At 40.0% G+C, this 22,894-nt stretch overlaps 1 protein-coding gene across 1 annotated transcript in view; it reads right to left on the reverse strand.

Moving 5' to 3' along the window:
- LOC144244936 (ATP-binding cassette sub-family A member 9-like) overlaps positions 1-22,894 on the reverse strand; it is a 60,888-nt gene that overhangs the window by 15,977 nt on the left and 22,017 nt on the right. The window contains exons 18-26 of the mRNA XM_077780280.1: positions 22,278-22,417; positions 18,797-18,916; positions 16,345-16,543; positions 14,387-14,553; positions 13,615-13,748; positions 9,614-9,751; positions 5,711-5,818; positions 2,704-2,877; positions 2,403-2,516 (exon numbers count right to left, since the gene is read on the reverse strand). Coding sequence (XP_077636406.1) covers positions 2,403-2,516; positions 2,704-2,877; positions 5,711-5,818; positions 9,614-9,751; positions 13,615-13,748; positions 14,387-14,553; positions 16,345-16,543; positions 18,797-18,916; positions 22,278-22,417 — 1,294 coding nt within the window. The remainder of the gene's footprint in view (positions 1-2,402; positions 2,517-2,703; positions 2,878-5,710; positions 5,819-9,613; positions 9,752-13,614; positions 13,749-14,386; positions 14,554-16,344; positions 16,544-18,796; positions 18,917-22,277; positions 22,418-22,894) is intronic.

The following is a 22,894-nucleotide window of genomic DNA, read 5'->3' on the forward strand; positions in this document are numbered from 1 at the left end:
TTTCAACGTTTGCCTCATAAGGCCATACTGCCACCATGTTTTTCTTTTCTTTGCTACATAAGATTGTGTCATAATTCTATATTGGAGTGACTGACGTTTTTAAGACACAACAGGGCTTCTCAAATTCAGTGTGCATGCAAATCAGCTGGAGCTCTTGCTGAAATTCAGATTCTGACAAAAGGGCTATTTCTTACATATTACTCTGAATTTTCTTTTTTTCCATTTCACAATAGGTCATAGACATCTGTTTGGGTTTAGTTACACCAGTTATTTATTTTCATAGCTGCACAGTACTTTGATGGAATGTGCAAGAAGTCAACAATTTTGCCTTCATAAAGTATGGTGTTTCAATTTCTCTGCTCCTATAAATGATGGTCTGCATAAATCCTTATGGATTGACGCTTACAGTCTTTAAGGAAAGATTCTGAGAGGTGTAAACGAAGGTTAACATTTATGTGAATTCAAATTTTCAACAGTTACTAACAGAGTATTTTTCAAAAAGATGGAGACAGTCTATTCTCTTATAAACCATGAATTAATGTCCATGTTACGCCTCCTCACTGATACAGGGCACTATAATTAATTCCTGTAGGTATCTTTGTTTTATTGCTGGCATTAAGCAAACAGCTGTATAAGTTTACTGTTTTTAGTTTTTGTTTGGTTTTTAGTAATTTGTCCCTCCTGTGCTTATACTTTTTGCTGGGCATTTTTAAAGGGGTTGTATGGTGTTTTCTTAATTCATTCAGTTTTCCTCTGTTAGTTTGATAGCTGCTAATACTGAGCCATCGTCACAATCTGAAATAAATCACTGACCTACTCTTCTTCTTTTAACTTACTGCTGAGTTTGCTTTGTCATATTTTTGTTTAGGGAACTGTCCTTGATTTTCCAAGGTAATTTGATTACCTTTTTTACTTTTTCTTAGGGTCTGTGACTAAAGTTATGCTCACTTTATAAAAGGAACTATTATACATTGTGGATTTTTAAAATATAAATATGTTATAACCATGATTCCCAAAGTTATGTAATATTCATGCATGTTTAACAGAATTCAGTGGTCCTGACCAGTGCTTATATAGCATTTCTTATTTTCTTAAATTCTTTATTTTAGCTTCTTTCTTGGTTGGATTAATTTCATTCTTAAATGATTCATCTTTCTTGCCCCAGCTTTTTTGAGATATTACTGACGTATAACATTGTGTAAGTTTAAGATGTACAGAGTGATGATTTGGTACACATATGTATTGTGAAATGATTACCAAAATAAGGTTAGTTGACACATCCCTGACTTTACATTGTTACCATTTTGTTGTTACAATGAGAAGATTTAAGAGTTACTCTCTTAGCAACTTCCAAGTAAATGGTACAGTCTTGTTAACTATACTCAACATGCTATAAATTAGATCCCCAGAACTTACTCATCTGATAATGAAGTGTGTACCCTTTCACCAATATCTCCTCGTTTCCTTCACCCACAGCCCCTGGTAACCACCATTCATTTCTTTGTTTCTATGAGGTTGGTTTTTTAGGTGCCAGATACATGTAAGATCATACAGTATATGTCTTTTTCTGTCTGACTTATGTCATTTAGCCCAATCTCCCCAAGATTCATCCTGCAAGCGGCAGGCTTTCCTTCTTTTTATGGCTGAATAATATTCCATTGTTATGTATCTATGACATTTTCTTTATTCACCTAGTGGATAATTAGGTTGTTTCCACGTCTTGGCTATTATGAATAATGCTACAATAAACATGGGGTACACATATCTCTAAAAAACAGTGATTTCATTTCCTTAAGGTAAATATCCAGAAGCAGAATTGCTGGATCATCTAGTACTTCTGTTTTTTAAATTTCTGGGCAACTTACATTACCGTTTTCCATAGTGGCTGCACCCATTTACATTTCCAATAACAGCGGAAAGGATTCCCTTTTCTCCATATCCTTGTCAGCATTCAGCATTTCTTATCTCTTGTCTTTGTGATGATAGCCTTTCTAACAGATGTGAGATGGGATCTCAGTGTGGTTTTGATTTGCATTTTCCTGATGATTAGTCACATTAAGCTTGTTTTCATTTACCTGTGGCCATTTGGGTGTATTCTGCAGAAAAATGTCTATCTAGGTCCTTTACCCATTTTAAAATCAGATGATGATGACGATGCTTACTTTGCTATTGAGTTATATAGGTTCCTTACATATCTTGGACACTAACCCCTTACTAGATATATGCCTTGTAAATATTTCCCCCATTCCATACATTGCCCTATCACTTTGTTGATTGTTTTGTTTTCTGTGCAGAAGCTTTTTCAGTTTGATATTCTTTCCCTTGTTGATTTTGCCTTTAAAACATATATTCTTAAATTATTTAAAAATAATTTTTAAAATATGTACTGAACGCATACTCACGATTAAGAAGAAAAATGACCAGATGCCACTGTTTTTTCTCCCATTGCGAAAAATGAATGAAATCACATATGTCAAGAAAACCAGAGAAGAGACATATCCAATACTACACAAGATCTGAAAATAGAAATATGAAGCTTGGATAAGATAACTACTATCTAGGAAAGTATTCATACTTGAACCTCACCTTTCCAAACTATGCTACAGGAAAGGTAATTTGAAGTTCTTTAGTTTAAGATTAATCATGTTATTGCATTCATGAAATATAGTCTAATAAAACCATCTCATAATTTTTACCACTTACCTGAACTAACAGGTTGTGAATTATAAATATAATCTCATCTGGGCTAAACACATAATCCATTATCTGCATAAGAAGGAGGATCAAGAAGTAGAGTGAAATATCCACCAGCGCCTGGCCGAACCAGTAAGCGGATGGGTAGAGGCCTGAAATCCGGAGCTGGGAGTGAGCTTTTTTCTGGTAAAGAAAAGGAAGAATCATCAAAAGTGCTGAATAATTGAGGTTTGAGAAATTGCAGATATGTGGTCACAAGTCATCCATTTTTCCCCCCTGTGTCCCTTTCATATATCACGTTGATTTAGTGAATGACACTGTCACTTACCATCCTGCTCCATCAGGGGAACTGTGACACTCTAGACTGTAAGGTGACTTCATCATCCAAAATGGAAATGCGCTACCATAACCAGCTCACATCCCCCCACAGAATGACGGGGCATCGCCTCAGTGAGAAGATTCTTGTTCTTTTCTTTGCAATGCTACTCTTCCTTTCGACACGAATGAGGACTCGCAAATTGTACAAAGATTCAAAGGATGTAGGTTTATAATTTCCCATAAGACTCTTAAAATTTATGCTGGATGTAAACAGTCCATTTTATAATTGACATTTTATTTTAGGCCCAAGGAATGATCTTCTAACAAGTCCATTTCATTATGCAGTCTTAAAGTTGGCATAAGAAGATGTCTGCTAAAATCACTAAGATAAAAATGGTCTTGATTTATGGTCTTGAAGTAAACTGCATCTTTCATTATTACATAGAGAAGCTAGGAAGTAGATTTTGATGTTGTGACCCACTTATAAACTATATGGTTGCAGTGACGGTTTTAACACAAGGCTTAAAATATTCCTTGAATTTTCCTAACAGTGAAACACAAGTAATGAAAATTTTAAATCTAAAAGTACGTCTATATAAAGACATTCATTAGGACAAAAGTTGGAATGGAGACAAATATTCTGAGAAAGGGAATGTACCCAGAAAAAAAGCAAGAAAGAGAATAATAGTGAGGGTGTGTTAGAGAGTTGGACATTTTCTGTTCATTGATGTGTTTGTTTACTGAGCAGACCATGTGCCTGACTTTGTACTGGTCATGGGGTTGTTTGAGTTGCAGTGAGGAAGGGAGATAAAAGCAATATGCACATAAATGTAGCAAAAGCTACATAATTAAAATTTTTAAATTATAATTTAAGAAGTGGGGCGCCTGGGTGGCACAGTCGGTTGAGCGTCTGACTCTTGATTTTAGCTCAGGTCATGATCCCAGGTTCATGGGATCGACCCTTGCATTGGGTTCTGCACTGAGCATGGAGCCTACTTTGGATTCTCTCTCTGTCTCTTTTTCTCTCTTTCCCTGGATCTCTCTCTCTCTCAAATAAAAAATAAAATTTAAGAAGTAAAATTAAAAATATTAAGATAAGAATCACATGAGAGCCTTTAGAAGGCAGATGAACTGGGGGCACCTGGCTCAGTTAGTTGGTTAGGTGTCTGACTTTGGCTCAGGTCATGATCTCAAGTTCATGAGTTTGAGTCCCACATCGGGCTCTGTGTGGAGAGCTCAGAGGCTGGAGCCTGGTTCAGATTCTGTGTCTCTCTCTCTTTGCACCTCCCCACCCCCACTCATGCTCTGTCTCTCTCTCTCTCTCTCCCTCAAAAATAAACAAACATTAAAAAATAAAAAAAAAAGGAGGTGAGCTGTAATTAGTGTATCCATCATAGAGGATTCTCTTGTGAAGGACTGGAGTTAGGGTCTAAGCAGTGAGTAGGAGTGATACACGTGATCGGTAGGGAGCACTGAAGGCAGTGGGCACAGTTAATGCCCTCAGGAAACTGGAAAGAAGTCAGCAGGCTAAACATAGTCATCAGGGTGATGGGGTGTTATATCAAACTGGAGAGAGACATCCGGGTCTAGACCATGCATGGCTTCTCAGGTTGTGCAGCAAGGATTTCATTCTTACTCTTTGGTTTGGCAAGAAACCACTGAGGGGACTTAGGCAGGCGATCAACATGGTCAGGTGTGTGCTTTTAAGTAATTGGTCTGTCACACTGTGTGGAGAATGGATACGGAGAAGACAAACGAGGATCCACAGTGAGCAGTTAGGGAGGCTGATGTGCTCGTCCAGGAGAGAGATGACAGTGACCCTGACTAGGGTGTTGAAGGAGAGGGTGGAGGAATGTGGAAAGATTCTAGACATATTTCAGAAGCAAATTCCAAGACATCACCGTTAGTCGGCTGTGGAGGTTAAGGAGAAAGTGGTATCAATACCATGGAATTGGTAACGTTAGATAAATTTTGAATTTTATTTTATTTTTATTTATTAAAAAAATTTTTTTTGACGTTTATTTATTTTTGAGACAGAGACAGAGCACAAGCTGGGGAGGGGCAGAGAGAGAGGGAGACATAGAATTTGAAACAGGTTCCAGGCTCTGAGCTGTCAGCTCAGAGCCTGATGCGAGGCTCAAACCCACGGACCACGAGATCATGACCTGAGCTGAAGTCAGACACTCAACCGACTAAGCCACCCAGGCGCCACAATTTTGAATTTTAGATAAATACCTTAAAAAATTTTTTTTACTACAGGTATGTTCCAATGGAATGAAGTAAGAATGAACCTTTAGAGGGCAATCTTTTTCAACAACTTGCCAAAGTGCTGTGCTGAGTTGGTTAGGACTTTAACCTAACTTCACCACCATCTTAAAGTGAAAACCATCCCTGAGGGACACATTGTGATGGTGTTGGAGGGCTATGGTCATCCATGAAATCTAAGTGATAAACCAGAGGAAGGCTGTCGTTCCCTGTTAGCAGATGGAACGTCCCAAGCTGTCCTTCCTGAAGTTTCAAATTTGTTTCAGAAAAGTTGTCATTGTATCGTGTTTATCAACCTTTTATTAAAATGCCTGACGATGCATTGCTGCAAGCACATACACTAGGTGCGCTGCCTGCGTGTAAATGTATGGTCATAACATGGAGAAGGGGTCTGTGAGTGACAAGAACAGGTAAGAACTTTAACTCTTCTTACTTTATAGTCACTGATGCTGCTCATTGCAATGTAAGGCGTGAAACAGGCTGCCACAGGGATCCAGAAGAAGGCGTTACTCAGGTACTCATGGTCGTAAGACATGTGCTCCTGAAATCATGAGCAGAACATGTGAGCTGATGGCAGTTGGACGTATGGTTCATTGGTACTTAACTAAATCATTTGAATATGTGAATTGGTCTAATCACCCAGAGCACTTCCCACGGTCCTATTTGCAACTCCTTACCCACGTTCTTTCAATCACAGGAACATGGGGATTTTGAACACATCTCCTGATTTACTTAGGAAGATGCAAACTCCATGGTCCGTGTGGGGCCACTGGCTAAGGTCCCCAGTTAATAGCTTGTGAGGCAGGCACGAAGCCTCATCGGCAACAATTAGCCCATGTTTTAATAGACAACAGAGTTGGTGCACTGTCAGTGGGAGGAGCTATTTCGCTACTCTCAGTAATCGGGGACAAATCAGTTCAGTTCAACATTTATGAAGCATCATTCATTTAGCTCAATGTGGTGCGGAAGTGGCAAGTTCAAATGTCTTCAGGGATCTGGCAGATAGAAATTCATGAGTGGGTGGATATGAGGAAGTAAGTGGTGGGTCTTGGAGAAAAATGCTCAGCACACCTCTATATATGGACAGTGAATTTAAAAAATTAAAAATCCTATACAGGGTAAGGAGCACCTTGGGCTTTGCTAGAAGCCTTAGTTTAATATACGATTAGTTGCCTCACTACGCAGCAGGTCATCTGAGGTCATGTGTCGTGGGTTACTTCCCTCTCCTCTCAGCCCCTCCTAAACCTCAGTGTCCTTCTGAGCACATAAAAACTGCCCAAGTAAAGATGCTTATGTAGAGAGACAGCCCCGGATGTGGTAGAAAAGATACCAAGGACCACCTCACCCATTTGATACCTTTGCCTGTGACCACCTTGTAGATTTTCCAGATCTGGCAGATCTTTAGGAATGGAAAAATTGCCAATTAGTCTAAACAGCCAGCCTCCTTACTCACAACTTGGTTTGTAAACAACATGCTATGTCCATGTTAGATTATGCCCCACCCCCCGGAGTCAGAGTTTTGTAGGGCTCAGCCTGGAGGGACCAACAGAGGCATTTGACATCAACTGGGTAATTTGGTCCGGTGAGGACATGCAGGGGTGACTGGTTAGGAACTCTTGGGGACAGCAAGCTCTGTGCTTTAGAACCGTGGGGGATGGGCTTGCAGAGCTGTAGGAGGATGCCAGGTCCTGGGTGCGGAAATCAGCAGGGGTTGTTCAAAGAGAATTTATCAACTCATGAACTCAAGGTCAGCTGGGCTGGTGCATAGCAAATACTTTGTCGTTACATCTTTGTAAAGGCAGGAGCTCAGTGCAGGTGACCTGTTCATTCTTGGGAGCACTCATTCTTGGTTATCCAGATTATTCACTAGCCACTTCAGATATAATAGCTAAGTAAACATATGAGTATGTCTATATGCCGCAGTTTCCTTCAATGTGTAATAATAATGATAATAATAATACTGTCCATCATAAAGTCTTATTAGGACATTTAAATATGATAATACATATAAATCACACAGTAAATGTTCTAAATATCTGAAGTTCACTTGGAGCCTCCTGTAAACTGGGAGGCAGTTGTTTCTGCTCAAGAGATTTGGAGGAGAGATTCCTGTGATGTGGTTGGAGAAAACACTGCATCAAGTGATTATGAGGAATGTGGGGCAGCCCTCATCACACCCCATATCTCTATAGCTTTCAAACAGCATGCAAGAGGCACTCAATAGTTCTTACAGCTCTTTCTGAAGAGGCACAGAGCTTAGAGAAGGGGTGGAAGTTGTTAACTACCTGCATGATGGACACGTCAAACAATGAACAAGGGAAACTGGAGAGAGCTTGGCAGTGAGGACATCTGGGCAGCGGCTGAAGGGAAATTCTGCTCAGCAACAGCGAGCGCATCTTCATCTACAGAAGGGATGGGGGTCAAGGCTAAGCGCTACCCAAGACTATCACACAGGTCACCAAGGCTGTGGCGACAACATATGTAGAAGCTACCGGTAGCAGATACAACTAGAGAAAGAAGGGATGTCTCCACAACACCATTTCTTTCTGTCTTAATCTCTCCATCCTTCCTTGCTGTTTCCAGCTCCAGCAGCGTTTTACTCAGAAGGGGGTTCCGGGAGTTTAGAGCAAGATCACTCTCTCCTTCCTGCTCCAAGATGTTAGACTATAAGAGGGGAAAATAAAGACCAAAGTCCACCACCACCCACCCACCCCAGTCCATATCCATTAGGTCAACAAATTGACCCTGTGGTGTTTGAATTGGAAAGGAAATTGAAGTTTTGGACAGCACTGGAATAAGTCTTAATACCAAAAAGTGACCAGGAAGTTTCAGAGTAGGCCCAAGGTATCATTTCAAAAGGCGAAGGGAGGGGCATCTGGGTGGCTCAGCTGGTTAAGCCTCCGACTTCGACTCAGGTCATGATCTCACAGTTCGTGGGTTCGAGCCCCACATCGGGTTCTGTGCTGGTAGTTCAGAGCCTGGAGACTGTTTCAGATTTTATCTCTCTCTGTCTCTCTCTCTCTGTCCCTTTCCCACTTACGCTCTGTTTCTCTCTGTCTCAAAAATAAATAAACTATAAAAATAATCAAAAAGGTGAAGGGAGATTCAACATGCCTAGGTGATAGATCTTCACACCCACCCCCACTGTGAAGATTCTGACTCAGGATGTCAGCAGGCCTGGAAAATTATATATTTTTTTAATTTTTATTTATCTTTTAAAAGTTTATCTATTTGTTTTGAGAGAGAGAGCATGCATGAGCAGGGGAGAGGCAGAAAGAGAGGGAGCAAGACAGAATCCCCATGCTGATAGTGCAGAGCCTGATGAAGGGCTCGAACTCACAAATTGTGAGATCACGATCTGAGCCAAAATCAAGAGCTGGACACTTAACCAACTGAGCCACCAGGCACCCCCAAGGAAATTATATTTTAAATAAGAACTGCTTCTAGCTCTAATTCAATCTGTCCTCCGATCCAGTCAAAGCTGAATGTTCTTTAATGGAAACTTGTTGTATTCCCAAGAAAAATAATATTAAGAGCAATTGTGTTAATAAGAGCAATTTACTGAGTGCCTGTGGTTTTCTATGTTTATGTGCTTATTATGAATCTTTAAAATAACTCAATCAACTGAACCTGGTGCTTACAATGCCTTGTTTACTTCTTAAGAAACCTTGTGATGAAAACTTTATCTGTATTTTTCTGTGGATTGCTGAACCAAAGGCTACAGAAGTCAAGTTGTTAAGAAGTCCACATAGTTTGTCCTTTAAGACACTGGCTATTTCAATGAGGTCTCATTACCCAGTGCCACAGATGGTGACAGATCTAAGAGGAAAAGCCATCATTTCTTTCTCCCAATTAATTATATTTTCTGCTGTTCCATCGACTCTAAGCCACCCAATTCAGGTTGCAATGTTACATAATCATTGTTAGATAGCGTGTGTATGTATATATGTGTGTGTGTATAAATGCAGAAATGTTAACAATATGCATGTAAAACATACATGTATTCAAGGACAAGTTCACAAAAATTAACATGATGTTGGGGCGTCTGGGGGGCTCAGTCGATTAAGCGTCTGACTCTTGATTTTGGCTCAGGTCATGATCTCAGTTTGTGATACTGTGTTCTGTGATGGACCCTGTGCTGACAGCACAGAGCCTGCTTGGGATTCTCTCTCTCTCTCTCTCTCTCTTTTTCCTCTCTGCTCCGCCCCTGCTTGTGCTCTCTCTCTCAAAATATTAAATAAACATTATTTTAAAAAATCCATATTATGTAAGCATTTCAAGTGTCTTCCTGAAAACTTCTTAGGGCTCGAGATAAGTGAGGAACTTTTATACTTACTTCAAAATATGTGCTTCTGTCCGTCTGAATGCGTTCTGAAGAATTCAAAATTCCAAGTAGCCCATTGCTGATGACACCCATGAGGACAGGAAAGCAATTCAGCCGTTTGGTATTACACGCTATTGAGAATCTGTGACCCTGAAATATAACAAACATGCATCCTAAGTCCTCAGGAAGCAAACACAAAATTTAATGAAGGGATATGGTAGAAAATCATTGGAATTGTTAACAGTACAAGCAAGCTAAGGCTCTGGCTGTGGTTCATATCCCCATTCGTCATATTATTTGATTCATTTCCGATACACCACGAGGTCTTTCTCTGCTCTTTCCTGGCCATAGCATCGGCCAGGTGGCTGTTTATGCCTCAATTCTCACAAAACAAAACGCCTCAGGTGATTTTTAGCAACAACACCATAAAACTTCACAGAGCAATGTGTCTTTAACATGATAGTACGCTTTCTTTCAAAGTGTGATACATTCGTTTTATAAATTAAGAATGTGTGGGAATACTACATGGCAATGAGAAAGTATGAAATCTGGCCATGTGTTATGCTGAGCGAAGTAAGTCAGGCAGAGAAGGACAGATACAATATGTTTGCACGTATAGGAGGATTAGGAGGAACTTAACGGAGGACCGTAGGAGAGAAGAAGGGGGGAAGCGGGGGGAGAGGGAGGCAAACCATGAAAGACTCTTGAATGTTGAGAACAAACTGAGTACTGATGGGTATGGCGGAGAGGGGAGGGAGAGTGATGGGCATGGACGAGGGCACTTGTGGGGATGAGCACTGGGTGTTGTATGGAAACCAACATGACAATAAACTATTAAAAAAATTAAGAATGTGTGGATACTTGGAAGTAGAAGGCAGGTGGCTGTTGTAATGAAAACATAGGCTTTCACAAATGCGGACCATGCAGTAGTACTGTTGCATGTAAATTCTCTTTTAAAATGACATTTTAAAATCATTTCACTGTGTATGTCATTCAAGTCATTATATTGAACACCTTAAACTTATACGGTTCTGTGTATCAATTGTATCTTAATAAAATGGGGAAAACATACAGTAAAATAAGTGTTACATCGATATCTATCTTTTATAAACCATAGGACATATATATATACATATATAACATAATTACTAACCCCCCAAATAAAAAGCATATATAGGTAGGGGCGCCTGGGTGGCTCAGTCAGTTGAGCGTCCGACTTCGGCTCAGGTCATGATCTCACAGTTCGTGAGTTTGAGCCTCGCGTCGGACTCTGTGCTCTCAGTGCGGGGTCCTGCTCTGGGTCCTCTGTCCTCCTCTCTCCCCCGCCCCCCACTTGTGTGCATGCTCTCTCTCTCTCTCAAAAATAAATATTTTTAAAAATCCGGAAAATAGAATACAAGTAAATTATTATTTGGGCATGCAGTTTTGCAATCATAAATAAATCATGTGAATTGTATATAATATAATTACTTAAAGCAATGTTTATTGCTATAAAGAATGCCATTTCTTTATTTTTTTTAATATTTTTATTTATTTCTAGGAGAGAGAGAGAGAGAGAGAGAGACAGCGTGAGCAGGGAGGGTCAGAGAGAGAGGGAGACACAGACTCTGAAACAGGCTCCAGGCTCTGAGCTGGCAGTCAGCACAGAGCCCGACACGGGGCTCGAACCCACGAACCGCGAGATCATGACCTAAGCGAAAGTCGGACGCTTAACCGACTAAGCCACGCAGGCACCCTAGAATGCCATTTCTTTAAAACTGTTTTTCTGAGCACACTGGTAACTAACCTGATTAAGACATACCAAGAACTAGTTTGATCCAAGGTAATTTCTATTAATTTTTTTTTTAAGTTTATTTGTTATTTATTTTGAAAGAGATGGATAGAGCGAATGGGAGAGGGGCAGAGACTGAGGGGGACAGAGGATCCGAAGCAGGATTTTTGCACTGACAGCAGAGAGCCCGATGTGGGGCTCAATTTCAAGAATCATGACATCATGACCGGAGCTGAAGTCAGACGCTCAACCAACTGAGCCACCCAGGAGACCCAAATACTTTTTTAAAGTTCGTTTATTTATTTTTGAGAGAGAGAGAGAGAGAGAGAGTACAAGTGGGGGAGAGGCAGAGAGAGAGAGGAAGACAGTATCTAAAGCAGGCTTCAGGCTCTGAGCTGTCAGCACAGAGCCCGATGGGAGGCTCAAACCACAAACTGGAGATCATGACCTGAGCCAAAGCTGGATGCTTAACTGACTGAGCCACCCAGGTGCCCTGAAGGTAATTTTTTTTAAAATTTTCAATGTTTTATTTCTGAGAGAGAGACAGCGTGAGCAGAGGAGGGTCAGAGAGAGAGGGAGACACAGAATCTAAAACAGGCTCCAGGCTCTAAGCTGGCTGTCAGCACAGAGCCCGACGCGGGGCTCGAACCCACAAACTGCGAGATCATGACCTGAGCCGAAGTCAGCTGCCCAGCCGACTGAGCCACCCAGGCGCCCCGGTAACTTTTAACTTTATTATTGAAATGGAAATCATTTCTGAAAGTTAGCTCTCTGCCAAGTTGCGAATGGTCAAGCTTTGTGACAATTACGTGCTGTGATTTATATGTATAATTTTGTCTTGTCATCTTTTTTCATTTGTCTACCACAGGGATCTCTTCCCAAACTCCCACAGGGTCTGGGCAGATAATATACCTAAGTGAAGCAGCAGCGTGGAGATAACAGTATACAGATGAGTGAAGTCCAAGTCTAAATTTGGTAACTGTTTTGCAATTCTAAATGCAGACTGCCAGGATTACCCATGGAGGGGTTTTTCAAGAGAAGCCAGAAATTTCAATTAAAAAAAATTTTTAATTGTTCTTTATTTTTGAGAGAGACAGAGAGACAGAGCACAAGCCTGGGAGGAACAGAGAGAGAGGGAGACACGAATCTGAAGCAGGCTTCAGGCTCTGAGCTATCCGCACAGAGCTAGATGTGGGGCCTGGACCCATGAGCCATGAGATCATGACCTGAGCCAAAGTCAGCCACTTAACTGACTGAGCCACCCAGGCACCCCATAGAAAGTTCACTTTTTATATGAAATACACCAATCTTGCCAAATACACCAATTGCCAAATAAGGCTGTCTTTCTCAAACTTCAGTAAGCATACTAACCTCCTGCAGATCTTAAGTGCAGATGCTCAGTAAGTGTGGAGTGGGGTTTCAGAGTCTGCGTTTCTTTTTTTTTTTAATAAAAAAATTGTTTTTTACATTTATTTATTTTTGAGAGACAGAGCACAAGTGGGGGAGGGGCAGAGAGAGAAGGACACAGATTCTGAAGCAAGCTCCAGGTTCTGAGCTGCCAGCACAGAGCCCGAAGTGATACGGGGCTCGAGCTCACAAACTGTGAGATCATGACCTGAGCCAAAGTCAGATGCTTAACTGACTGAGCCACCCAGGTGTCCCCAAGTCTGCACTTCAAACGAGCTCCTAAGTAATCTGCTGATGCTGATTCATGAACTGCAAGTTGCAGGAAATGAAGGCTTTTTTTAAAAAATATCAGATAGCTGAGCATAAATACTTACCTGAAGATCTGACCCATTTGTAGAGTTTAGCAAGTAAGACTTGAGCTTTTTCCCCATAAAAATACACAAAAGTCTACTGCAAAAATTGAGAACTGATTTTTTTCTGAATGAAACTGAAGTTCATAATACATATTAATCAGATTTATTATTAGAGGATTCATCAGAATGTCATTTGAGTGGAAATCCAATTGAGAATATGATTTAAATTAGTGAGTATAACGGAACACAGCGGATGATAAGATTTAAACTCATTATGAGTAGCAGCAGCACATACCATTTAATAAGGAATGAAATCAAACAGCATTTCATTATATGTTATTGTATATATAATTATAGTACAGCTTCTCCTCTAAAAATGAGATCTATCCCATCTGTGTTAAATTGGCCTTTCATGTCAGTTGTTACGTGTGATTCAAATGGCCTTCGTACCCCATCTTTGGTGAGCTCAGCACCCAGCATACCTTGTCATCACCTGACACAGTGATAGCACCATTGTATGATGGCTCGTTTGGGCCATTTCTAGTTCCAAAGGCATCCACTTCCAAAGCTATGTTCTGTCGCTTCAGTGAATGTATAAAGTTATCAATGCTTGACCCTACCAGGAAGGTAAAAATCAAAAGAAGCAAAAGTGAAGTAAAACAATGGTCAAGTAACACTAAAAAAAAAAAAAAAACAAACAACTAAACTAAATGATGTCACCCAAAGCGTACCATAATAACCGACTAAGGATTTCCTTAGAAAGGCATCATTGATGATGTGATACCCAAATCCATTCTGATGTCAAAACCGTGACAAGATGACTTTACCTCGAGCCTAGCCATTTACATATAATTTCTGTTCATGTAGAAATACTATTTAAAATTAACATTATAATTCTTAAAGATCTTCGATGTTCTTAGAAATTTAGAACAGATGCTTTCCTAGACCCCAAGAATGCATAGTGCTTAAAGAATGTTATGGAAAGACCTCAAAGATCAGTCAGTGATTTACCAACAACCCCTTTTGTTGCTCGGCGCAGTACACGTTAGGATTCAAGTTAACCTTGCAAAAACGTGTACCTAAAACAAACTCCCCAGTCTTGAATTTTTCATATTTTAAATTAATTGCTTGCTTGGCCTCATACGTGTTTTCTAAAACATACAGAGTTTATTTGTCCCCCTCATGGTTTATGCTGTCTGGGGAATCTCTTGACAGGAGCAACATTGAAAAGTGACATTTTAGCCTCATGTTTACCTGTTTTATTGATGACCAGTAAGAGCGTCAGAGGAGCTTGAGGTGGCTGTCCCGGAGAGAGGAAGTACATGTCAGGAGTCAGTCCCCAAGAATAGCTTTTTTGATATAACTCATAGAACAGATGTCCCAAAAGCTGAGGGCAAAAGCTGATGCCAAAAAGCAGTAATCTGCATGGAGGAAAATGTAAAAGAAAAAAATTCATCTATAGCAGCTTTTGTAGACTTTTGGGTAGATAATGGATATTATAATAGAAATAAATTATAAACACTAACCAAACAAATGAATCATGCTTCCCGCCTCCTTCCCATTTCTTCTTTCTAGAACGAAATGGCTTCTACATCTCTATGCTTGGTCTTTCTATCTCTTTAAATGCCTCCACCTCCCAGCCTTTCCCTTTTGGAAGTGTCATTCAAGCTCATGATGTTGGCTGCGTAGGACTCTTATTTATCTTTGAGAGAGACCGGAAGAGGGGGACAGGGGATCTGATGCGGGCTCACTGACAGCAGAGTCCCCTGCTGGGCTCGAGCTCAAGAACCATGAGATCACAACCTGCGCCAAAGTTGGATGCTCAAGTGACAGAATCACCCAGGCGCCCTTGGCTGAGTGGGACTCTTAAATCTCTCTCTGATTCCCACTTCACCCTCTGCTTGCATTTTGCATTTCTTCCTTTCTCTGGACCACTGCTTGCCGGCATGTCACCAGCACCCTGGCATATTACTGCACTGAATCTTTCCCCCTCCCGTTCCCAATGACAACGTTGTCTCATAAACCCTCCAAGTTCCAAGGACCTATCATTTCCCACTCCTTTGTCTCTGTGAAAGTCCCTTTTCTGAATGCTTGAAAATGTCTATCGTATCATCATTATTACGGGCCTAAAAACATCTTCTCTTCCACTTTTCCAGTTTGGATCTTAATGATCTCCTTCCTGACCTCTTGCAATATTGTCCTTAATGACTGTTTTCCTGATCTCCAGGGTCTACTATTTCCAAACCATTTTGTGCTGCTGTTGCCCAATTAGGTTCCCTGGCAATCTGTTCTGACGAAGTCAATCACCTTTTCAAGTAAAACATAAAATGTCAGTATTTCCTCATTATTCACAAAGCCCAACTCCTCAGGTATATGTAATATGTTATCAAAATTATTTTTACTTTTCCGTGTGCTTTATGTTGCAATTCACTCAAATTGATAACAATTCTTTTGACCTTTTAGCTGTCTCCAGACTCAGTACCTCCCCCTCTGCCTGAATTTCCATCCTCGTTTCTTTCCTTAGCTAACCGTTACACTTTCCTAGGCCAGATTCAGTTTCTCCCTCACAGAACATTGTTTTTTCTGATGCCCATATTGGGACATAATCTTTCTCATAGTGAATGCTCTGGTTGCCAGTATTGTCTAATTTGTACTGTAATTTTTAGTCTACTTCTAATCACCCCCAGGAGCCAGATCTCATGCCTGATTTATTTTGATAAGTGTTACAGATACGTAATGCAGTGTGTTATGCAGAGGTGCTAACAAATATTTTTTTCAATGAATGAGTCCTACCTGCAGAGTAGGGGTTTTTTCAAGGAAGTATTACTCAATGAAGAGCCTGAAGCTACAGAGAAATGTGTGAACCATGAGGAGGGTTCCAGACAGTGGCATGAATCCTTGGCTAAGATAAAGGCTGGCCCAGAGCTCTTTGGGTAAAGAGGTAAGCTTGGGGGATGGGACCTACATGCTAACTTCCATGCTTTTGAAACATGATTTCAACCCTTTGATAAGAGCAGATTCTTATCTGTGCGAAATTAGCAGAGAAAGCCTAAACTTTACCTTGTTTAGTGACATACCCATCAAAGCAATTAGGAATTGCTTTCTGGGTTATAAAAGACCATTAGTACTGGAATTAACCTCAGAAGTTTTCCTTTGTTTTTCTTTATTTTGAGAGCACTGATGAAACATATCTGAAACACTCAGGTACTCACATGGTCAACAGCGATTTTTTTTCACCCTTTAACTTGAGGAAGCGGACTTTTGCTATTGCACAGAGCTGCTGCCTCCAGAGGGCCAGGCCACTGATTAATTTCTTTGTTTCATTGAAGGAAGACAAGACTTGTGCTAACTCAACAAGGCTTCCTGTGTGCTTTGTCCCAGGACTTTGTAACTCTCCCCCAATTCCAGTATCTGTAAAACATAGAGGCAGGAATTTATAATGTGTCATTTTAGATGTGCTTTATTATATTTTTCTCTGACCTTATCTTTTCACCAAAGGGTGTCAGAGTAGAAATCTTGGGCAAAAGGGGCGCCTGGGTGGCTTAGTCGGTTAAGCGTCCGACTTTCGCTTAGGTCATGATCTCACACTTCGTGGGTCCGAGCCCCGCGTCAGGCTCTGTGCTGACTGCCAGCCCAGAGCTTGGAGCCTGTTTCAGAGTCTGTCACTCCCTCTCTCTCTGACCTTCCCCTGCTCACGCTGTCTCTCTCTCTCTCTCTCTCTCTCTCTCTCTCCTAGAAATAAATAAAACATTAAAAAAGAAAAGAAATCTTGGGCAAAAATGTGAATAACCTAAGTCATGACATTACTAGAGCAACTTAAAAAAATTTTTTTAATGTTTATTTACTTTTGGGGGGGGAGTTTCAGAGGGGGGGTTGCACACAATCCAAAGCAGGTTCCAGACTCTGAACAGTCCACACAGAGCCCAATGTGGGGCTTGAACTCATGAACTGTGAGATCATGTCCTGAGCCAAAGCCTGACACTTAATGCACTGNTAAATAAATAAATAAATAAATAAATGCGGTCTAATACAAGAAGAAAAACTAATGACATAATAAAAGAAATCTTGTATTTTCTTTTATTTAAAAAACTTTTTTTAATCTTTGTTTATTTTTGTGAGAGAAATAGAGTGTGAGTGAGGGAGGAACAGAGAGAGAGGGAGACACAGAATCTGAAGCAGCTCCAGGCTCTGAGCTGTCAGCACAGAGCTGGAAATGGGGCTCGAACACAGACTATAAGATCATGACCTGAGCTAAAGTCAGACACTTAACTGACCAAGCCACCCAGATGCCCTTTTTAATTTCTTTAACAAAAAAAAAAAAAAAAAAGCTTTGTGTCTACAGCTTTAAAGGACTTAATTCATTCTAAGGAGACCCATGAAAAGAAATCCATATTTAGCCTAGAAAAATCTACTCATTGCAAAAGATAAGCTATCTTAGTATTTCTGACTGAGGTGAAAAAGCTGGTATACATAGAACCTTCTCAATTCCCCTCCAACAATATGAAATTGGCAGAGACAATACTTTTTTTAGTAGCCATGGTTGAAAATTAAAAAAAAAAGTGACCTCTTTCGGAAGACAAGCCTAGAGAAACTGATATACTCTAGACTTTTAGAAAGTGATAATATATGTCTATTAAAAGTTAAGTATAATCAAAAGTATATAACTTCAAAAATGGATAAAAGAGAAAAAGAGTTTGATTTTTAAGTTTATTTATTTATTAAATATTTATTTATTGGGGGGGAGAGAGAGGGAGAGAGAATCCCAAGTGGGCTCTGAGCTAACAGCAGAGGTTGAACTCATGAACTGTGAGATCATGACTTGAGCTGAAGTCTAGAGTCAGATGCTTATCTGACTCAGTCACCCAGGCCTCCTGATATTTTTTAAGTTTATTTATTTAATTTTGAGAGAGAGAGAGAAAGAGAGCATGCATGTAGGAGGAGAGAAGGGGCAGAGAGACAGGGAGAGAGAGAATCCCAAGCAGGCTCCACACTCTCAGCCTGGAGCCCACACATGGCTTGATCTCATAACTGTGAGATCATGACCTGTGTTGAAATCAGGAGTCTGAGGCTTAATTGACTGAGTCATCCAGGTGCCCAAGAAAGAGGTATTTTTAAAAACCCACTCAATCAATAAAAAAAGAAAATGAAAAAAATAAAAGAACATAGCAAAGAGTAAACCAAGTAGGATGATACATAAATCAGAAGAAAGGAATTGTCTTAGATTAAGTAGAGAGGACTTTCCAAGGAATGCTAATTATTCTCACAGCAAATCTTCTGACAACAACAATGGAACCTGAAGACATTGGAATGATTTTCTCAAAATGATACAAGAAAAGTAACTGTCAACGTACAATTCTAATTTTCTTTTCTCTGTGGCCCTTAGATTACAGATTTGTTGTCTGCTCCATGAGGATATAGTCTCGTGCCTTGCTATAGCCCACACCCTTAATAAAATAAGGAATTCAAGAGGGGGCCCAGCATTGAGAGACAAGGGAAGAAGGAGGCAGAAGAAATACATCTCTATTCTGCTCTAAGTTTTCTCTAGACCAGACTGAATCAGAACAGCTCCAAAACCATAAAACCTCATCATTCAAAGTGTATTTTCAAGATAGGATATTCTACAGAAAGGTGAAATTAAAGCTTCTTTTTTTTTTCCTTTTTTACCTGATTCACCAATAGCTGATTTCCCTTCTAATTTCAAGAATACCTCATTCAGTGTTGTCATGGAAACTCCATAATTCTCAATGCCCTGGTTAGAGCGTCTATCGAGATCCCTGTAAAGATCTAAAAGTGAGCACAAGAATATATTAAAAACATAATGTGTTATGAGATAGAGAATAGCTATATATTTCAACAACAGAACACATGTGTGATAGGCCAAAAGCATTCATAAGAAACAGCTATGGTACAGACATTCCCTTATTTCTAAAATAACCTATACAACGTGTTTTTGTGTCTTGGGTACAAAATTGTAAACATCTATGTTTCATTCTTAGAAAACTACATATGCAGCGTTCTTTAAAAAAATATTATGTTTTGTTTAAAATTAATTCTGTTTGATTACGGGGAGCATAATAAAGTGACTGAATGCTGTGTACCTCCCACAAATCCATATGTTGAAACCCTACCCTCCAGTGTGATGGCAGTAGGAGGTGGGGGGCTTTGCAAGGGAATTAGGATCAGATTGGGTCCTGAGGGTGGTACTTTCAGAAATGGGATTTGTGCCTTTGAAAGAGTCACAAGAAAGCTGGCTTTGTCTTCCTGTTCCCTGCCATGTTACTCCATGACGTCAGCACTCTGCAACCGCCAAAATGTATCTCATTGGCACCCAACTGTACCAGAACCCAGATCTGACACCTCCCAGCCTACAGAGCTGTGAAAAATAAGTGTCTGTTGTTTGTAAGCACCCAGTCTATGGTTCATGTTACAACAACTCAAACTGACTAAGGTAGGAAATGTCCAATCCTAAAACCCCATTAATTCAGGAATATTATTCCATAAACTGTGAGAAGAATGCTCTTAGGAATAACTGGTAGGAGTTTAATAACAAATGCAAAGGAACTAATGTTTGTAGAAATAATTACGTGCTATGCAATCATCCCTAGTTTAAAAAAATGTATAAATTAAAGGAAAAGACAAAGTATGCATGTAACTTTGCATTCGCTCTGTCTCTCTTTTCCAGCTTCTGGCCATGATATGAAATTTACATAGAGTCCTCAAAGAAGGTAGGTGTGTCTTTATAGGGATTTTAAAGGTTGCTTTTTTTTTTTTAAGATACTGGTAATAATTTGGGGGTAGTTGGGTAGTTGGGAAGTAGAATAAAAGATAATTCAAATATTGGGAGAAATGAAAGGTTTGTATCTTAACAGTGTGTTATATAAATAAAAATACAGATGTATTGTCATGATTTCCAATGAGTTCTAAAGGTTGGTTCTTTTTCAGCCTTTCTCTAAATTGTATATCCCCCTTTGAAATGCATTTAAAACTCCCCTATGAGCCAGCAATAGCACTGCTAGGAAATTACCCAAGGGATACAGGAGTGCTGATGCACAGGGGCACATGTACCCCAATGTTCATAGCAGCACTCTCAACAATAGCTAAATCATGGACAGAGCCTAAGTGTCCAGCAGCTGACAAATGGATCAAGAGGATGTGGCTTATCTATACGATGGAATACTACATGGCAATGAGAAAGAATGAAATCTGGCCATTTGTAGCAATGTGGATGGAACTCGAGGGTGTTATGCTAAGTGAAATAAGTCAGGCAGAGAAAGACAGATACCATATGTTTTCACTCATCTGTGGAACAAGAGAAACTTAACAGAAGACCATAGGGGAGGGGAAGGGGGAAAAATAGTTGGGGAGAGGGAGGGAGGCAAACCACAAGAGGCTTTTAAATACTGAGAGCAAACAGGGTTGATGGGGGTGGGGGGAGGGGAAAAGGGGTGATGGGCACGAAGGAGGGCACTTGTTGGGATGAGCACTGGGTGTTATATGGAGACTAACTAGACAATAAACTGTATTAATTTTTTTTTAAAAACCATGGACCACTTGGGTTTGTGGACTTCATAAAGATTTCTGTTTGCTTAAGTATACATGTATCAGACATGGTATGTGCATGGAACAGTTACTTCACTGATTCTAAGTTAAATATATTTCATCATTTCTCAACATATTTGAAATGAGCATGACGCTCATTTCATTTCATGAAATGCTGACGCGTCGTTTTATTTTTTTATTTTTATTTTTGTCTTGTTTATTTATTTATTTTTAAATTTATTCTCAAGTGAGCTAACATACAATGTGGCCTTGGCTTCAGGAGCGGATTCCTGTGATTCAGCGCTTACATGGAACACCAACTGCTCCTCCCGACAAGTGCCCTCCTCAATGCCCACCTCCCATATACCCCACCCCTCAACCCCCCTACCTCCATCGGCCCTCAGTTTGTTCTCTGTGTTTGAGAGTCTCTTATGATTTACCTTCTTCTCTGTTTTTATCTTATGTTTCCTTCCTTTCCCCTGTGGTCGTCTGTGCCAGCACTACTTCCTTCTGTGTCTTTCTTGGCAGCATCTCCCAGACCTGAGGCTGTTTTAGACTTTGTGAGCTACCATAGGTTCTACGTCAGGCATTATTCCAGGTGCTGTGTTTATATTTAATATTTTAACAAGCAATTTAAATATATAATCATCTAATCCTCATAACCGAGGAACTATAAAGCTCAGACTATCATTATCCAAATGATAATGGATAAATTATCATTTATCCATTTACAAATAAGGAAACTGAGGTACCGAAAAGTAATATAACCTGCCCAGCATAACGGAGCTAATAACAGCCTTGCTGGGATTCGAATCTCCCCAGTCTGACTGTAGAATTCCAGCTTTCAACCACTGCACTCTACTGTCTGGTGCTGTATCTCCATATTAACCATGATTATTATGGCAGGTGTATTGATTCAAGCAGGCAGCAACAGAGCCAGTAACCTCCATTAAAAGTTGGCAAACCCCTTGAAGTCCAAATACACACATATTTACGGTTACACTTTAAAAACGCAATCTACCTCAAAACTCTTGGCAAATAAAAGCACATTGAGAGACCAGATAGAAAAGTGGGAACAGCAATGAGCTTCTGGGCCTTTGTACTTGCAGCCAAGTTGTGAATTTTTGGCCACATGCTGGTGGATCGTAATTACTATTCAGTTAATTTAGATTATAACCTTGTGTCATGGTGTTGATAATAAAACCATCTATCTACATAGAGCATGCCACTCCCTTAGCTCCCATTCAGAACTCTATGCTCTTTTCACAGGCCTCTCTTTGTCCGGACCACACTCTCTCCTTCGGTCCTGAAACAAATGTCCTAAGTATTCCTAATTTTACCTGGATATTCTCCTGCTATAGGAAGTACAGATCTTAACTGCACATATTGCCATTTGAAGCATATTTAGCATCTTTTGGTTCAGCTTACTCGTCGGTGACCTGGGGATGTCAGGGGCTAATATGAGCAGTGACTTTGGGGAACATGAAATGATTAATGCACAGTTCCATGCACTTAGCAAGCCTAAAGACATCAGCCATCATTCTTAATGCCACTGTTATTGTTAGCAACATCATTAAAAATCATCAAGGTCTCTACGTTCTGTTACCTGGAAACTTGTTTGTCCTTTCCAAGGGCAAAATATATACAAGCTTTTCTTCACTTTGTGCTGTTAATTTGGCATCAGGGATGTGCTGTTTAACAAGTGATGTTACACTGTCTGGATCACACATTTCATTCAGATGCAAACTGACATTTAAAAAGAGTGTGTTAAAGCCATTTTTATCCACCACCATCTCTACAAACAATTGTAGCATGTTTGTCACAATATTTATGAGACAAAAATATATATGCATATAGTATAATAGAATAAGCAAGCCTTAAAAATATATAGTCCAAATATAGTCCACAGTAATATAGTCCAAACTGTATAATCTAGAGGCACTAGTGTTAGAAATAATAACTCAAGGATTATTGTTTGGAGGAAAGAGATATATCAGCTAGATGTTGGCTGGGGGGAGGTGGGAGAAATGCCTGATTTGGTCTCCATCTATCCAAAAGTTCTGTTTTGCATTTTCCCTCTGCATTAAAGGGGGCTTTGCTAAAACTATGAACATGGTGAAAACAAAGTCAGAGGTAGACTGGTACAGTCATTAAGAACGTGGTCCTAAGGTCCCACTGATACAGATTCCAGAACTCAGGCTTAATGTCTTCTGGCATCTAGTT

The sequence above is a fragment of the Crocuta crocuta genome, unplaced genomic scaffold (genome assembly GCF_008692635.1).
Source record: "Crocuta crocuta isolate KB4526 unplaced genomic scaffold, BGI_CrCroc_1.0 scaffold288, whole genome shotgun sequence".
Classification (NCBI taxonomy): domain Eukaryota; kingdom Metazoa; phylum Chordata; class Mammalia; order Carnivora; family Hyaenidae; genus Crocuta; species Crocuta crocuta.